The following is a 19,571-nucleotide window of genomic DNA, read 5'->3' as shown; positions in this document are numbered from 1 at the left end:
ATGGAAAAATTGGGGTGGGGTAGATTGCAGTGAATTTCTGAGGCGTTCTGCAGCATTTTCTGCCCAGGAGAGCGGTTATGTATTTTATATGTAGACTGCATTTGGGTTTAGGGCTAAACTGAAGAACAAGTTTGATCTCTTTCTTCTTGCACCAGTGATTCTATCTCAATGCCTTGCCCAAAGTGCAGCAGCTTCAGCGGGGGTAATGGAGAGCGTTCCCTTCCTCCTTATCCTCCCAAGCAGCCTCTGTATAGCAGAGGTTTCCAAGGTGTGACTGGCTGGGCGTTAAGCACTTGTACTTGGTGTTAAAGGGAGCTTAACACTGTGACCATCCCTGTCAGAGCCAGCAGATTGTCTGCTCTGTAGCATCTCAATGCTCTTTTGTTCAGACGTGCCAGAAGTGGTCCAAGCTGGCAGCTGCCAGGCAGGCTCCTGCTGGGCCTCCACTCGGTGCTTACCTCTAGGCAGCTCCCAACACGCTCTTCTGGATCTTGGTTTTCAGCACCTAATTCTACCCCACCACTGTATGGGGATCAGGGGCACAGAACACAAGATCCTGCGATCCAGGCCACTCAACGTGCCGCATTCATCACTGCAGTGTTTGTTCTTCTTTTTGGATATTTACTTAGTATTTTTGTGTTGATTAAATGAATATGAATGGTGTAGTTTCCTCTTATTTGCATATACCTCCTATCTAGTATGTTACATGCATTTTGAGATTTGAGGATTTAATTCTTCTGGCTTTGAAAGAAGTCTTCCCATTTGGGGCAGATTGTAAATCAAGACTCATTTTATTTCAGAAATGAAAGGCAGGGTAAGACTATGAAGTAGAGACAATATATTGACAACAAGAACTTTTTCAATTAGTCCTATGTCTTTTTTCTGCTTTTTTCTAGCAAAAGTTTTTGAAATTTGGTAGTTTTGTTTTACCATCAAAATACTTATAAAATTGAAACAAAGGTATTGACCACCTATAACCACAGTCAGAATGGTGGAAAGTCAAGCTATGCAGACATAAAACCACAGCTACTTGTCTCTGTTTATTAAAGTCATGTACCATCAACTAATCTTATGTGCTTGACTAATTATAAGAAAGTAGCGTTTTTCTTTCTTCATATGCATTGAAATACACACAAAAAATGCTAAAATGTTAATGTCAAGCAGACTGTTAAAGTGATTTTTTTTGTTGTTATTTTACATTTGAACTACTTCAAATACTAACTGCTAAAGGAATGTTCAAAACTTCACATCGTGAAAAATGTCCATAGTGACTCAAACCAGTATTTCAGATTCACAGTGAATGTTGATATGATGATCATAGTTTATGCTATGTACTACCTAATGCCAGACCTCATCTTCAATAGAGACAATTGAAAGAAAATATCTTTCCTTTTTTTTTTCCCTCCTCTTTTTTTTTTTTTTTTTTTTTTTTTTTTTGCATAGGGAACACCGATTCAAGGAAGTAAACTCAGACTGCCAGGATATCTGTCAGGGAAGGGTTTCCACTCTGGAGAAGACAGCGGCATCCTGTCAACAGCAGCTACTAGAGTTAGAGCTCAGTTTGCAGGTGAGTGTCTTGACTTTAGAGCTTGATCTACCGCTTGCTTTGTTTTCCACCTGAATACTTAGGGTCATGTTAGGGTGTGAGGGAGATGTCAGAAGAGTTGGAAGGAGTGAAAGTCCTACTGTCTCCACATTAGTATTGCCAAGGGTGCACATAATCAGGATAATGGTGCTCCGTTCACATGGTTGCACAGCAGGTACGTTCAGCTCTGGATGTGCAAATTCAATGGTATCTTCTTGACAATGGTATCTCCAATGTATCTGCCTAAGGAACTAGGGAAGAAGCATTTACTTAAAAAGAAAGGGTTCAGTTCTTCACAGCATTCAAGTTATGCTCAACTGTGATGGAGCAAAGGGGTCACTTAATCATGACTTGTCCATTTCTTTTGAAAGAAGAACTGCAGGGAGCAGCTGTAGATGACCTTATTAATGGAATATGCCATAGATATTTTTAAAACAGTTTGTGAAAATAGAAAGCAGTGAAGCTGTGCTCTTCCAGCATCCTCAGAGCAGCTCTGTGTAAAGGAAGAAGGCTAGATGGTTAGATCAGAAGATAGCTCTACTGGCTTTCCCTCACATCTTAAGCTCTGCAGAGCATACTGAGCAGTACTGGAAAATCCTGTTCGAAGAGTAGATGTCTTTTAAGTTACAGGTGATTTGAAAAATGAGCCACCTGAGATTTCAGTTGCAACTTGGTGTTCTTCACACATACAGGGAACCAGATCTGTCAAGATCAAAAAGATTCAATAAGTAACTGGAAAATTATTAAAAACCACATTAATGTTTTTCTGTTTAAGATTCTTTGTTGTGGTTTTTTCCTCATGGCACATTGTCTGGGCAGGCTTTCACTTTAGTAGGCTTGCTGAGAGCTCATTTAATCAGCCCTTTGTTTCGGAGAATGTATACTCTGCCCTTGTTTACTTGCAGCTTTCAACTGTATGGGTTTGATTTTTTAAAAAAACAGGAGTACGCATTTAAAAATTGGGATATTCATCTGCATCTCCAAGGTACATATATTGGGAAATCCTGAATGCATGAAGAGGCCAGATACTGAATTATTTCATTTCATAGCTGAGAAAATGGCAGGGGAAAGAAAGGATCTGGCTGTTGAGTAAACATACAATGCATGACTAGCAAGTCAAGAAAAGTTGCCAGGATAATACATTTTTAATGAGATGTGCTAGTGACAAATTAACTATGTCTCAGCATTTGATCTCACATTTCCTTCTCTTTAGTAGGAGATATGGCATTGTTTTATGCTCTTGTTTAATATAAAGATGAACTTTGATCATCATCTAGCTTGCCTGCCAGAGGTCTAAAGTTTAGTTAGTGCAGTGAGGAATTTTGGGGGTTGCCAAAGACCTAGGAAAGACCTGCACACCTTTTCCATCCTTACCTCTAATACTGATGGATATCTTTTCTCTTTCTAGAAACCAGAAGAACTCCAAGCAGACCTGGAAGCCGAGCAGGAAGCAAGGCTGGCAGCAGGTCAAGTAGCCGCCGAGGCAGTGACGCATCTGACTTTGACATTTCAGAAATCCAGTCTGTATGCTCAGATATGTCAGAGACTGTTCCTGCTACAAGCAGACCGACACCCCGAGCAGGTTCTCGGCCAGGATCAGCCAAGCCTTCTAAAATTCCAACTCCCCAGAGAAGGCCACTGGCCAGCAAATTGGACAAGTCCTTGAAGAGATAATATGATTGGCTCCATAAAGGTCTTTTCCTTTTGCATTAAGTATTTAAGTTCGTAAGATGTAAAATATTATGTAGAAATTATTGTGAAATATCGCAAGAGGTGGATTTTTAATTCTGCAGATGGCCTTATTTGTGTATTTGTCTTCTTATTTTATGTGTATAATTTTTGTCAGATTTGTTTTTGTTTATGCCATATCCTGTGAGAAGGGGGAAGAATTTTAATGTAAACTAACAGTTGTACACAGTAATGTGTAGAAAGTACACTAAAAATAATTGCCGAATGTACAGTGTACTGAATGTACAGTAAGCCTCTGCAACCTGAATAAAATAGGCCTATCACTATGTCATTAGTTAACAGTAAAGGATACCTCATGATTTTTCTTTAAGAAAGAAAAAGAATACTAAAAAGCCAAAAGACACAATTACACATTTTGAGCTAACTAAACAAACACTAAAGGATGTATGTCAAAACTACTAAGGAATACAAACCCACATTCACAGTACCCTTATTTATACAGCATCTCTCAGAGAACTCACAGAGTTAATTAAGCACTCGCCAGTAATATGATACTCCAGTACCTTGCAGCATTTCTGTGCCATTGCTTTCAATGAGGCCAGACACATTCTGGATATCTGAACTATTATTCTGTAAGAATATCAATATAAAGTGCATTCATGTAAATGTGAGGTTTTCTTTTGCTTGAGTGGATGGTAGCACTGTATCATTGAACTCATTTTGTATCAAAGCAATTTTGCTTGCAGAAAGCTCCGAAATAAACATGTCCCTTAACTTTATTTCTATTGTATTTCTCATTTCACAGGAAGATAATTTTCTGCGTTATGTTTTAGGGCATATGTCATTTCAGATGACCAATAATTACCATAGTAACATAGGCTTTAATGTAATTTCCCATTATCAGCAATCAGATTTTGGTTAGCTACTGTATTTGTTTAATAAAACACTAAATTGCACATATATCATTTATGAAATTATATGTAATTATTGTGTGTCGACAATTCTTTTCTCCATATTAAATTGTGACATTTATATACCATGTATGAAAGGCATAAAGAGTAATTCAGTTGCTCTTTTTGTCAGGGAAATATTTTTACCATTCATGGCTTCTTTGAAAGGATTAATAGTTCATTTTCACTGGAAAAAGGATGCAGCTTCAAATGGGAGTGCTGTAGAACGGCTGGGTAGATGCTGTAGTAAGTAGTGACAGAATCCCTAGAAATTCAAAATGCTCTTTGTTAATATCAGAAAGGCTCAGGTAGAATTTGGACAACGTGGCAGACCAAATAGTCTAAACCTGGCCATTCATATACCAGAAAATGCTGTACCTTTAGTAGAGGAATTTTAGGGGCAGGCTAGTTTATGATTGGTCCCTTAGCATGCTGTAAATGAAGCAGAAGCTCAGTGGATTACATGCAGGTAATGGTGATACTGCATTCTCTGCTAGCGCTTATTGGCAGTATTACTAAGGTGATGTTTTCTGAATTGTCACAAGAGCTTCCTGCAGACTCACAAGTTGACTTACACAATCAGTTTATAAGAAACAGAAAAACAAAATAATATTCAAAAGATAATTCAATCAATGAAAATCCACTTGTGTCAGGATTTCCTCCCAACACAGAGTTGTATGAGTGTTTGTGGAAAGCAGACAGTAACCGGTCCTACTGCAGGTGGTTTGGGAATCGGCACACACATTTACTGAATACTAAAGCATCAGTCTCTGCTGCGGTGCTTTATCTTTCCATGTTCTACCTCTCCTGTTGCTGCTATTCGTCCAGTGATTGCTTTCCTAGAACATTAAAATACATCAGGATGACTTCAGTGGTTTTTTGGAAGCCAACAACATCCTTGGATAAAGAGAAGTAGTCTACATTTGCAGGTAGTCACTGAAGCATCTCTACTTGTCAGCAGGAGAAAGGTAAAGGGTAGAAAGTAGGCACTTGCACAGATAACTTGGCTGTAGGAGGAGTTGATGCCCTGTGTAACATTCTAGGTGCATTTTATAACCACAGGACTGATGGAGAAGGGGTAAGGATAGCAAATCTGAATCGCTCCCATGCAATAGGTGCATAGTTCAGTTCCTCATATCCCAAATGGACAGAGCAGCTCATTCTGCGCAAAGTAGTGTTGGCACATACTTGAAGCACCTTGTGTGTGTATTGTGGTCTTTAGCTTTAAATGTATTCATAATACTTCATTAATTATGCACCTTTTGGGAATTTTCACGTTGCTACACTGTAACTTTACAGAAATATTAGAGCTATGACCAGCTTCTGAGAAACCCATTGTCGGCTAAAAGAACCCAAGGACCAAGTGGATTTCTGTGGCTTGTTGGCTACTGCAAAACGGAGGAGGCTGGGACTGGCAAAGTGGAGAAATTCATTTATGGGCTTGAGAGAATCATCCAGTATTGGAACCCAAGATAATAGTAATTAAATGGGACTAGGCATTCTGTTAAAAAAAACCCAAATCTTTCTCAAGGTGTTATACCTTACTTAATTACCTTCTTCCAAAAATGATTTAACTGCTTTAGATTGATACTGAGAAGTCTCCAAACTAAGAGACTTTCAAAATGCTGTGCCCTGTGTTACAAAAATCATATTGACAAAAGTCTGAAAATAAACATCAGATCCTCTGCGCTTCTCTGACCCAAGGACAAATCTGCAGAATGTGATAAAAAAGGCATATTGTGGACTTGCCTGTAAGTGACAGGTAGCTCAGTTTTAGTGAACTATTTTTGTAAAGAAAGAAGTGGTATTCAATTTCCATCCTCCTGTAATTCAAAAATATTTCTTCTTTGGTACCAGCATAAATGAGAGAGGAAGGAACAGCCCTATAACCAATTCCCCACCTTGTTCAGTCGCATGAGTTTTTACATAACCGCATCATCAGAGATGCCTTTTCTCCTTTTTGTTACCCTCCTTCTCACAACAGGAGTTGATCCTAAATTCACCCAGCCTGCTGGATGACCATAAGTGGAGTCAACCTTTTAGTGTGGCCTAGACTCTTACACCTCTATATTCTGTGATTCTCCTGTCCAGCGAAGGAGCAGAGGTGATGGGGAGGGAAGAAGGGTTGGACAGCCTGCGGCTGTGAGAACCATATTGTTTAGAGAATAATGTATATTTAGCACTTGGAAAAGCTGGCTCAGTTCTAGGCTCCTTCATTTTTTCTTTCATTTTCAGCTTTCTGCATTTCTGTTTTGCTGCCTTCAAAATGGGAAAGTGTCCACAGAATGTTTTGAAATCTGCAGATGAAACCTGTAAGTAAAAAATGCACCATTAGAAAAGCTAGTGATGGCTTGTGGCCTAGGCATGCTCAGCTTCGTCAGTTTAGGTATTTTGTGAGCCTTTTAATTACGTGCTAATATAATAGATGCCAGTAATTCAGGCTTTGCCTGTGGCACATCTCTTCACAGAAGCATAGGGATGAGGTTATATGCAATCTTAATTTAAAAATTAATGCATTTCGTAAAAATAAACTCTGATGCAAGCAGCTATACCATACCATAGTCAGCAGCAACGTTTGATCCTGTAGGTGCCTCTGCTGATGTCTGCCTTAGGACCAGCAAGACTATCTACACCCCACAGCTTGCATGTGAGAGAGGGGCCATAGTGCGTACACATGTTGGTCACAGCGTGGCAAGAGAACGCATTGCTGAGCACTTGCTGTAATATTCTGTAAATAACCACAGGGATGGAAAATAAGCATTACCTGGTTTGCTGCATCTCAGTACAGCTGCCCTAACAGCTTCCAGGTGTTTCCAGTTCTCAGGCTGTGCGGTAGCAGCTGAGCTCATCCTAGGCTAGTGGGATTTAGCTAGATGTTTGCTCTAACCGTGGGCTGTAGTAGGGAATCGTGGTTTTAGGAGGTTTATATCTTTGTGCAAGGTGAGTGGAATTTTGTAGAACAAAGAAAAGGTGCTTTCCTAATGAAAATTGTTGTCTCTGCGGAATTTGAATAACCTGTTTGCAGACATGGAGGTGGGAGATGGTTGGCTTGGTTGCTTGCCTTTTTTTCAATAGTGTTGTCAGGTTAAATGCAGGTACTGGTTACTCATCTCTGTAGCAAAAAGAAGTTGTATTTGTTAAAAAGGGGAACGTTGCCGAGGAAGAGGGAGCTCTTCAGAAATAATGGATGAGGCACCAGCTTAAATTTCACATAACTTGCATGAAAATGCTTGGTGGCTGATACTTTTGAGGTATTTTTTATGCAGATTGAAGTCCTTCTGTTAAGACTTGTTCAGAGTTTGGCTGTTGCAAATGAAGTGGTATCTGACCTGAAGCTAAAAGAGTCTTGGGGGTTGTTGTTTCTTAATTAAGTAGTTCTTCTGAACTGAAATTGTTCAAATAGTCTGAATTGCAGCTGAGGGTGCTCAAGCTGTGTTGCTGTATTTGAAGGTCGAAGGAAAGAGTGATGAAGGTGAATTGCGTAACTTAGCTGGCATCCTGGATGAGTATGTACGAGAAAGTTAATAGATGTGTTCTTAGCGCTTGGATGATTGAATATGAGTAAGAACCCCAAACCATAAATCAGGCCCTGTCAACATCTACAGTGGTTTTTGTTCCTCCGGGAGGAGGCAGCCAGAGTGATGATAGCTCTGTCCTGACAGGAAAAGCTGACTTGGAGCTTTTTGTGGGGGTCACAATGGTCTTTCCAACATTTAGAAAAATATCCAACACCATTATTTTTTTTTTCCTCTTTTTGGGGCTTGATCATAGCTCTTCCAAGCCCTCTTTTACTGGCAGAATAATAGGGACCTACAGAAGAGCTCGCACTGTCTGGGCTATTTTTAAAGGCAATGAGTTCATATGATAAATAAATATCTCTATATTTAAAAGCCTCTGATCAAAGTATAAGACAGGAAACAAGTCAGTTCAAAATGAGGATGAAAAAAATAGGCTTGTAAATACTGCACTGAGCATCTCCACGTTTGCTGATCAGAAAATCACTTTGCTTCTAGCAGCACTGATTTGAAGCTTTATAGACCAAATCAACAAAACAAGGTAATCGGGAGCAGGTAGTGTTCACCAAAGGCTGCTACAGGAACTGAAGGGTGAAGTAGCTGAGCTGCTACCTGGAGTCCTCTCATCTCATGTGAACATGAGAGGATTGACAAGTGCCTAACATATATGCAAGCTTTTTCTTAAAAGGTACTGGTAAGCTCTGAGTAACTGCTGATCAGTTTGGACTTGAAAAAATGATAGAAGCAATAATACATGATATATTAGTGGAAACTTGAATAAATATACTATGGAAGAGTTGGCTTAGCTTCTGCGGGGAAGTCACGCCTTACAAGCTGCCTGGAAGCCCTTGAAAGGATCAGTTAGCATGGACAAAGATTGAGATAGACCACATGGCTTTCCAACAAAAGTCAGCAAGGTCTTTCACCACAAATTCTCAAAGAAGTAACACTTATGGGATCAAAAGAAAAGTCTTCATGAGGTTAAATAGCACGTTAAAAGCCAGGGAAGACAGTGTAGGAGAAGGTGGTCAGTTTTAACAGAAGAGAGAGGTCTGCAGTGGAGCCCTTGACAGGTTTTAATACAAAGCTGCAGATGCTGGCTCAGAAGTTCCTGAAGTGCTCGTTGTTGGAAGGGTGCTCTGGAAAAAAGCATCACTGCATTTCTGTGATTCATTGTGCCTCTTGGGAGGTGCGCATTGCTTTGCACTGACGCTGAGGATCCCGCAGTGACTAGCTCAACCCTAGCCAACTAACCTTTAGATGGCTAATTTAAGTAGAACGAATCCCACCCCAAATTAATGAGCTTATTTCTAGCGAAGGGTAACATGGGATGGGATTTTCATGAATGATTTGGAAGCTCTGCTGCTGCTGGCTTTTATCACTTACACACCCTTTTGGTGCACTAAATGCATTTTGGAGATATGCAAAGCATGGGCCATCATATAATTTAGCACCAATTCTAGTCGTGTTCAGGAAATGCAAACCATGTAAGATGGGTGGAGAATCCAGTCGCATTATCGCTCTCAAATACCTTAGGAACTTTTGAGCATTCCTGGGATCCTTCAGCAGCAAACCCAGGTACAAGCAAGTATGTTCCCGACTGTGTTGCTCCCAGTCACATACCTCTGCAAGGGACCTGCAAATCCTGTTTCCTTTGGGTTCTCGGATCATTCATCCTACTGGGATCCACTGGCATCACTGTAAAGGAATGCATCTTTCATGGGACACTCTGGCAGACACATCTTCAAGACCCAAACCATTTAACAACTTAAGTCATTGAAAAGGATACCACGTTGACAATGTTTCTCTTCCTTTCACGTGTCCTATGGATCAGAGGAAGGTAACGGAAAGGGGTTTTCCTGAAAGACATGAGCTATTCATTACTTCGGTGCAGTTGCTTTGGGTCTTTTTCTCTATTTGCATGCTAAATAAGCACAATTGAGTGTGGCCATGCATAAATAGCTCTTTCTGGAATGAAGAAAAATAAAAATAATTAAGTAAGTGTTAAGTTCTGGGTGCGATGAATATTTACAGAAAACTATTTCTTTGAATAGCTCTCCATTCAGTCAGAAATGAATCCAGAGCACAGATTATTATATTGGAACTCAAGGGCAAAACGTAGACATTAATTTTAAAGCAAATTTAACTTGTTCTGTAAAAATACAATGAAATGTAGTAAACAAACCACAAATAAATTAGGCAAGCCTAACACCCTTTTCAAAAGGAAGGCAAAACGCTAGCAGTGAATGCTGTTTCCACCCATTGTTGTTGTTTTTTCCTCGCAGAGTATATTTGCAAATACTCGGTACAGTTGTTCTGAGCCGTGCGGCAGCTCTGCAGCATTTCCTATTCAAACGAGCAGACTGAATTTTCCAGCCCGAGTGCGTGGCTCTGTAACAAAAGCCGAAGCGATGCTTTCCGCGGCCAGATGGCGAGGAGGGTGTGGGAGCCACAGCTCCTGAACTCGGGCTGAACCTCCCGGTCATGGTCCCCACGCAGGCAGGGCTGCCTCCTCGCCCGGAGGCCTGGCAGCGGCTGGAGAGAAACGGCCTGTCGGGAGGCAATGGCTCATTCTTTCTGCTGATGCTCGGGAAGGTCGTTAGCCTGACCACAGCGTTTTCAAGCGCTGAAAGCCTTCCTAAGTCCACTGATGCGGTCACTTAGCCAACAGAGACTTCTCCGTGTGATTTCTTCTTTATACACACATGCTGTGTTTACCTGGGACATGAGACAGTGAAGAAATAATCTTCAGCCTGTTACCCCCACACACTTCAGGGGTTTTTTCCCCCTCTTTTTTCCCAGCTTATGAGGACTTATTAAATCTTTCCAGATTTTTGAGGAGGGTTTTGTTCTTAATGACGCAAAAGAATTTTAATGTAGGTCTCGCTAATGGAAAAGCTCTTAATTACCAATGGAAACTTCAGCCCCTGAATGAGTGCTTAGTATTTAGTAGCTTTAAAGCTTTCCACGTGGGAGAGCTCCTACTCCTCTCTGAGCTCCCACTCTGTTTCCAGTGATGTGTGTATGACTCTCCAAAAATGTTGCCATGATCTCATCCAGTGAAATAACCCTGGTCAGTACTAGCCCAAATCCTCCGTTAGGCTGTAGTGGCTACAGGGGCATTAGGCTACTGCCACCACCCTCTCTCCCCATTGCGGGAGCGATGCCTTGAGGTCAGCACAGGGAGAAACTCTGCCCTTTCAGCAACAGAGAGTAACAAAATGCGGCAGCAGTCGGTCTACGGGCAGAGTTGGTGGCTGGGGTGGGTGGCAGGCATACTTGGTGGCCCAGTTTCATGAGAACAAGACTTCTGCGATAGCTGAGCATGCTCACCCCCAGCAGCGAGAGGGAAAATAAATCCACTTACTTATTACGTAAGTCCCCCAGCCAGACCATGCTGGTGCTGGGAAGGTTCTGCACATGTTGGACCTGTCCTCTTTCTAATGCCAGGTGGCTTCATCAGGCTCAGGGCTGGCTGCTTCTTTCGGTTAGTTGCTGTATCACAAAGTGATGGCGATGTATAGACCAAGAATTACCCCGGTAACTTTCAAAGTCTGCAACAGAATAGCTCTTTACTTAGTTAGGAATAGTTACCAATAACAACATCCCCCGTTAGCTGCTCTTGCGTTTCCTTTCTGGCAGGAATCTGAGGATCCTCTCTTTGTGTCCTCCACAGGGGCTTTTTGAAAGAATGTGGCAGGTGGGAATTTGGGAAACCTGATCTCCTTTTCTGAAGATGCACGTGTGTAACTGTATTGAATCCATAGCTCCAAGTACTTCCACGGGAGGTGAAAGTGGGACCGTGCCGTCGCCTTGTGTGCCCTACTGGTCCATGGAGGTGGACCAGGATTTACGCTACTTGCTGCATCATGCGAGTACCTTGTAGGAGTAACTGAGTAGTGGGACTCAGACCTGTAAGATACACTTTGTTCTTTTCTAACCTTCCCTCAAGGGCAGGACTTTGTGTGTGGTGGAGATTTCCAGTTTGGTCATGTTTCTTTATTCACAAAGCTCCATGATTTTTGTGTGGAAGGATTGTTGAAGATGTATTTCTTTCTTCTGCTAATGGAAGGTAGTAAGTTTTTCCTTTTCTCTTAGAATATGGCTGAAATTTAGAAGTAATGCCTCTTAAAACTGTCTTTTTCAAAGATACAGATTTCTCATTTTGTAGAAAATGCCATTGTTTTGGAAGGGGCAGAACCGTCTCCTGTGGTTTTTATTAACCATGATTTGAGTTAAACTAGTTTTGGCAGAAAAGACAGGTAGATAATGCAGACCCATTCCTTTGTTTTATTAATTTTTTCTCTGGTTTATGTTATTCTTGTCTAGTAAAAACTAGTAAAAGTGGACGATTAGTCAGGAATTTCCTAAATAGCGATGCAAACTAAAAAGGGGGATTATCAGCTGGAGTTGAGTTTTTTCAATCAAAATGGCAGAGATTAAGGAATCCTTTCCTTGTCTTAGATATATGGCCTGCTGTATACAGGGATGTCTTTTCATATTATGTCTTTATATATTAGGAGTCAGACTGTGGCCTTGAATGCTATGTTATTAAACTCTAGGGTATAAGCTGTGGTCTCCAACTCTACATAAATAAAAGCAAATATTTTCAAGTGAGTACTCAAATGATGTTGAGGGAGTTTGAGTTGGGGCACAATGATGTCATTCAACTATAAAAAAAAATAAAACCTCTGAAAAAATACATAATTGTGCAATAATTATGTAGGATATGATTGTTAAAGTACTGAAAACATTTAGAAGCACCTGTTGGAAGGGCAATATTTTAGGCAGCTGCGTTGACATCAAGTGATGATTTGGAGAGTTCTGTTTTGGGGGTTGGTGGTGGCTTTTTGTTATTAACTGCCTGTGTGTGAGCTTACCAGACTGAGGTCATTTGCAGTCCAACACAAGGATGTATACATGGTTTGGAAGGTAGAGTTGGAGATAAAATCAGTTGGATTAAAATCCAAGAGGAGAAGACATCATTTTGTTGTTGTGATATTAACTTGCAAGGAAATATTTTTGCCATAAATTCTACTGTGTAAACTCACATGTGTAGTCTGGGACTGGAGCACCAGCTGTGTCTATCGCTGGAGAGATCTAGTTAACAATGCATGTCAGAGAAAATTATAGCATAATTTATTCATACCTCTTAGAATAGCAGAAATAAGGCTGAAATCCATGTGCCTGTAGACAAAAGGTTTTGTCTTAGTTCCTATTCTGTCCAAGGATGCTATATCACAGTGATAAAATGCCATCACAATGGACGACAAAGAAAAAGCATATTAAAGCGTTGTTCCTAATTAAAGTCTGAAATAAGTGTGTAATTCAAATAGAAATAACTGTCAGAACTTGCCAATTAAAGCATGAGCAGCAAGTCCTGTAGCACAAAGTTGTTTTCCTGGCTCTGAGCATTTGGGTGGGTGTGGGGGGGTGAGTTTGGGATATTTATATTGTTTTAAAATCAGTGTTTAGTTTTGTTGTCTGTGAAGGTTTTTCTTCAGTTAGTCTTTCAGGAGGGAAGACGGGCCAAAAGAAGACAAGGAGTCTCAGATTTAATGTCATATCTTGCTATAGCTATTCTTTGGCAGAGCTCTGTTCTGGCAGTAAAGCAGGAGATGCACAGTGCTTCTTCAAGCCGATACAACATTGGGAAAGTCTTTACACAGAGGGACGTTGCAAAATGGTGTAAAGAGGCAAGCTAGTGTGTCAGGTTGGATGATATCAGGGCATTTCTTGAGCTGGTATTTCTTGACACAGTTCTGTAAGGCACCAGTATAAAGCACTTGTGCTGGTGATCATTCTATAGTTAAAAAAAAAAAAAAAGGCAAATTACTGGAAATATGAAAAATACCATATGTGATAGTTTCCTGGCTAGCCTTGGTTTGCCTCAGAAATGCTCTGGTGATGCTCTGCTTCCAATAAACATTAATATAACAAAACACATTCTGTTTTCAGCACTTCTGACGGTGACTCTCCTCTCAAATCTCTAACTCTTTGTTGTCTGGTCTGGTGCAGTGGTTACGGCACTCTGCCAGCACTGGTCCTCTCTCACTGAACTGAAGGCCGTATCGACAGCGATGACTAGCAGAGCTGGAAAAATAAAGATGGCATTTCTTGCTGACAGGGGGCTGTTTTTCTTGATCTTGGATTTCATGGTTCTGGGTGGCAAAATTATAATGTCTATTTGGTAATTCTGTTCCCTATGCTGAATGAAACCAAGAAATGAAGTGCAATGTGAGAATGCAAAAGTCAATATATGAGAATACTTTCAAAAATCCCAGATAAATGCAGGTCTAACTTTGATCTTCAATGGTTTGCCTTAGGGTATTTTTTCCTGTTCATACATATCTCTTCCTAGCATATCACAAGCAAAGTTCACCTGGAGAATGGAATTCAAAATGTACTGAAACACTTTTTTCTTTTTCTTTTTTCTTTTTTTCTGAGGCCAATAGGTGGTTGATTTAGAAAGGGATAAGTATTCTGTGTACTTCCAAACTTTCTCTTATGTTAGAGATAACATGTTATCTAAGTTTTGCTCCAAAGAGATGTTTAAAATTAAAAAGCAGATGAGATGGGAGCGCAGAAAAACACCCCCTGGTGCAGTCAGAATTGCTCTGAACCACGTGGCCCAAAGAGAAACAAGATGCGTTTGCTAAAGGCAGCATGTACCAAAATTGTCTACAGGGTAGGAAGAATTGTCTACAGGGTAGGAAATTGTCTACAGGGTAGGAATTGCCTACAGCCCTTGTAGGAAGTGTCCTAAATACAAACCTGTGATTACTGTGGCACTGCTGGTCCCTTATTTTAGTAACTGTAACCTCTGCAGAGTCCGGCTCTGCTCTTACCATCTTACAACCAAGAGAGCTGAAGAGCAGAAGGAAGGGAAGTGGGAATATGCCACCTTTGCAGATAGGAAACAGAGAAGCAGATTAAGCAATTTGGCTGGGAATATTCAGGAAATTTGCTGGCAAATCCAGAAACTGGTTTGGCACACTCTAAACCTCATCAACTCCTCAACCTGAAAAGAACATCCCTCTCTTTCAAGCACATCATTATTTAATTATGTCTGTATAGGAACCTAAAATTAATCCTCCTTCTCTGAAAAGACATCCTGAGTTATCTGGAAATTTAAATTATTATTAATTTTAAAAATAGTTAAATGTCAGTGTTTATGCATAGAGGATTATCAGGTAGAGAAGGCATTGGATGTCTAGGTACAAATGTACAAGTCAAGCAGTTACACTACACTGTGCCCATCAAGTGTTTCTGCTAGGGAACACAGCCTAGAGGGAAACACAAACATGAATATGAATTTATCTTTCAGTTTGGGGCTCTGGAATGTTTCTGCTTTAATAGTGTTCTAATAAAATCGAAACACTGAATCTTTCCCAGCAAAGTTATAAATAGAAAGTAGGCACCCTCCTTCTTATACAGAAAGATAAACTGCAAAAGGAGATTGTTCACAAAATGGAAAAAATCCAATAAAAAACACTGACATTTTACTTGTATCTCAGAGCTGCTGCACCTCTGGTAGTAAGCAGCTGTTATTTCTCTTTCATTTTCCTGTGTAATTGGCTTATTCTCATGACTGAGAATGGCATGGTGCAGCACGAACAAGACAAATGGCTTTTCTGCACAGTGGCCCCATCGTGCCTCTGACGGGTGAGCCGACGGTGATCTTAAAGTGTAGGTGGCCTCAGCAGCTTTGGAGCTGTGCAAACCATACAACTAAATCCACTAGGAAGACAGGTCGAAATGTAATTCTGCTCCTGTGTTACAATCCACATCACGTTTATTTGGGTCTGGGACTTGCTCTGCAGATGATGCAAAACTGGGAGAAGTGGCTGATACACCAGAGGGCTGTGCTGCCATTCAGAGGGATCACAACAGACTGGAGAAATGACAGGCAGGAACCTTGGGATTTTCAACGAAGTCCTGCACCTGGGGAGGAACAGCCCCAGGCACCAGGACAGGCTGGGGGCCGACCAGCTGGGAAGCAGCTTTGCAGAAAAGGCCCTGGGGCTCCTGGTGGACACCAAGTTGACCATGAGCCAGCAACGTGCCCTTGTGGCAGTGGTGGCCAACAGCATTCTCGGCTGCATTAGGAAAAGCATTGCCAGCAGGTCGAGGGAGGGGATCTTTCTGCTCTGTTCAGCACCAGTAAGGCCACACCTGGCGCCCTGTGTCCAGTTCTGGGCTCTCCAGTTCGTGGATGTACTGGAGGGAGCCCAGCAAAGAGCCACAATGATGAAGGGACTGGAGCATTTTACATAAAAAGAGTGGCTGAGAGAGAGGGAGCTCTCTGACTGGGGGAGAGGTGGGAGTAAAGAAGATGGAAGCAGGCTCTTCTCAGTCGTATCCTGTGAAAGGGCAAAAGGCAATGGGCACAAGTTGAAATACAGAAAGAGTACTTGGAAGAAACTTTTTGCTGTGAAGGTGATTGAACGCTGGAACAGGTTGCCTAGACAAGCTGTGGAGCTGCCATCCTTGGAGACATTAAAAACCTGACTGGACATAGTCCTGAGTGGCATGCTCTAGCTGACCATCCTCTGAGCAGGGGGGTTGGACTAAATGATCTCCAGAGGTCCCTTCCAACCTCAACAATTCTCTGATTCTGTGACTTATACCCTCATCTTTAGAACATACAAAATCATATTCTTAATGATATTTAATATTTATAGTGCTACTGAAGCTGGAATCATCAGCCACAGCTATGGCTCCCAAGGAGCTGTCAATACAGGTAGAGAAGACTTAGGACCATGGAAAAGAAGGGCAAAGAAACACAGTGATTTGCTGAAGGCAAGCTGCAAGTCATATTGTCCTTATTCCTTGCACAGTGTGCTATTCACAAGTTCTCCCCCTCCCCCCCCAATGCTCTGGATTTTGTTTCAAGGTCTGCATGGGTAATGAATGAGATATGAATGCACAGATCTCGCTTGTTATAAATATACTAATACAGATTATATTTCTGAACCAAGTTTGCCCCCTATTCAGCACTTTGGGGAAACAGAGGTACATTCATTCTGTGAGAACCTCTTCAAAGATCTATTCACAGCCACTCATGGGAAGTGTTACATCTCTGGGCATGTGTGAAGGAAAAAGCACTTTAATTGAATGCATGAGTAACTAACGGACTGCGATTGTGACTGGCCTCTGTACAAGCCCAAGGTTGCAGATGTTCTGCCGGGAGCAAGAAACCACTGCTGGGCCACCCCGTCCTCTTACTCCCTATGAGCTGCCCAGTAGACCGTGCACTGCAGAATGAAGACAAATCTCTGCCTGCTCTTTCAGGGTACCTGTGGGATCTGAAAACTCACGTCTGTGCAATATAGAGCATTCATTCTGCTAAAGGACCTCCTGAATTTGGGTTCTATCTATGTACAGAGCTGTGAGCTGGAGGTACTCAAATAGAGTTGAATGTTTTTAGATTTGTGTAGGAAAGGAAAGTTTCTAAAATGCTGGGAATTAAGACTAGTCTGGGGCACAAAACTACTGTAAATGGAAGGGACAGTTTTCATGGTTTTATGCAGTGTTCTTTTGACTATTTGTCTCTATAGGTACCAGCATACCCTTTGGTCCCTGTTCAAATTTTGTTTCAACTGGACATGTTTGCTCAATAACAATATGTGGCTTTAGCTTCACTACAGTGCTGTGGGATATTATTCTACTCTATATACATACGCATCACTCTTTCTCCACACATGTGGAAGAATTGAGGTGCTGGAGTGTGTCCAAAGAAGGGCAACGAAGCTGGTGAAGGGTCTAGAGCAGAAGTCTTATGAGGAGCGGCTGAGGGAACTGGGGTTGTTTAGCCTGGAGAAGAGGAGGCTGAGGGGAGACCTTATCGCTCTCTACAACTACCTGAAAGGAGGTTGTAGAGAGGTGGGGGTCTGTCTCTTCTCCCAGGTAACAAGTGATAGGACAAGAGGAAATGGCCTCAAGTTGTGCCAGGGGAGGTTTAGACTGGATATTAGGAAATTTTACTTCACTGAAAGGGTTGTCAAGCTTGGAACAGGCTGCCCAGGGAAATGGTTGAGTCCCCATCCCTGGAGGTATTTAAAAGACATGTAGATGTGGCGCTTAGGGACATGGTTTAGCGGTGGACTTGGCAGTGCTAGGTTAACGGTTGGGCTCGATGATCTTAAGGGTCTTTTCCAACATAAATGATTCTATGATTCTATAAGAATTCACAAGTCATGTAGTTTTAAATGTGGACTTCAGTTTTGCTCAGCACCATTGCTTGCTTTCTGTACAATGTTTCATTTTCTGTCCTTCCATTATTAAAAGCTGATCTACTCATGTTTTCCTAGAAAAAAACCCTGATGGATCACAACTAATAACACAAAGCATCCATAAAGAAGGTGAAACAGGATGAGCAAAGGCATCGAGGTACCCAGGGATGCTTTTATGCTGTTCATTAAAAATATACGAATCTGCTTCAGGAGGTTTGATAAACATTGATTTTGCTCATAGAGAGCAAAAGATAAAAAAGCAGCCCCCCTCCTCTTTTTCTGCAAAATGAAAGGAACTGATGTAATTGTTCTAAATTCAGTACAATGAAGTGCTATCGGACTGGTGCCAGCAGTGTATTTCCTGCCAGTGTCTGCTCCTCCAATCAGTTTAATTATGAGCAATTGTTTGGGTTGTGCTGTGAAGAAATATTAGAGAATGGAAAAAAGAACATACTTCAGGTCATTATTTTGCAACTGATTCATGGTTTGGCAGCAACCATTAACTAGATTTTATGCTTTACAACACTGTAACATTATCAGCATGGATCAACCTTGCCATATAAGCACATACAGCACAAATCCACCATTTATTTTGACAAGGTTCTAGTTGAAGCATTTGAAAAATGGTGAAATAACATCAGCTATTGGCTAGAATTTTTGGTTAATTGTGTGCCTGCTCTTATCCAAGGGATCTAAGCAGGCTATGAAGAAAACTGGCTATTGTTAATGCCTCCTATGTTTATCTGTCATGTCAAATTTTGATGATGATTTTTCTTGTGCTTGACACACATCTCGTGTCTTGCTGCTACATGCAGAGGCATTTTGTAATCCTAGATCAGTTCTTTTGGAGGTGCAGACTGAGGAAAGACGGTTCTTTCCCCAGCTTGCAGGATTGCTCTCCTTCTGACAGTTTGTTTTCCTTGGGAAGCTGAAGACTTAACTGAGCTAACTGGATTGCTCAGGAAGTGAATCCTGATTAAAATGTCCCTCAGCTTGCGTGGAACCGTTTCAATGCAGACTAGATAGGGTGGTTACTGGCGCAGTGCTTCTGTGATGAATGGTCTTAGTGTGGAGCTCTTGCAGGACAAAACCCAAAATGCCAATTAGGGCTGCTCGGCAGCCTGGGCAGCCGCCAGGACAGAAGCCAGCCGGACACGGCACTCGGCTCTGGAGGGGAGCAGGCCTTCGCGTTGCTGAAGCTCATGTAGCCACCCTTGGTGTCGTTCCTCTGCGAGCGGAGGATTTTAGATTTCAGGCATTGTCAGATAATATTTATCAGCAAACTAGAAAAAAATCCCTTGGAACACAGAAAACGAAGAATTTATAACACCTGTGGCAAGTGTTAGTTTTCAGGAGTTCATGCCTAGATCTGATATATGACATGCTGCAACAGCGTGCTCCCTCCAGGAATGTAACATAAACTAGCCCAATCTGGATCCTGTTCCAACAGAAAACAAAAAATGCACTTGTTTTCAGATTTGCTAATGGAAAATGTTCTTTTTTTCCACTCTAGTGTAACTTTTGTACATTCCTATGTTTTCTGATACCAGAATGAATCTTGGATAACTAACGCATCTCTCCTTACACCGAGTAATAC

The 19,571-nt window shown here is 41.4% G+C and overlaps 1 protein-coding gene across 23 annotated transcripts in view; it reads left to right on the top strand.

Annotated features, from left to right (window-relative positions):
- The window catches only part of DST (dystonin), a 315,224-nt gene extending 311,171 nt beyond the window's left edge, over positions 1-4,053 (top strand). For all 23 annotated transcript variants that reach the window (XM_072855195.1, XM_072855191.1, XM_072855192.1 and 20 more), the window contains 2 exons: positions 1,444-1,567; positions 2,994-4,053. In XM_072855195.1, the coding sequence (XP_072711296.1) occupies positions 1,444-1,567; positions 2,994-3,259 (390 nt within the window). In that variant the 3' untranslated portion in view covers positions 3,260-4,053. The remainder of the gene's footprint in view (positions 1-1,443; positions 1,568-2,993) is intronic.
- Positions 4,054-19,571: the final 15,518 nt, after the last annotated feature.

This window comes from Ciconia boyciana, chromosome 3 (genome assembly GCF_034638445.1).
Source record: "Ciconia boyciana chromosome 3, ASM3463844v1, whole genome shotgun sequence".
NCBI classification, from domain to species: Eukaryota; Metazoa; Chordata; class Aves; order Ciconiiformes; family Ciconiidae; genus Ciconia; species Ciconia boyciana.
This window is presented reverse-complemented; position numbering and strand designations above follow the sequence as displayed.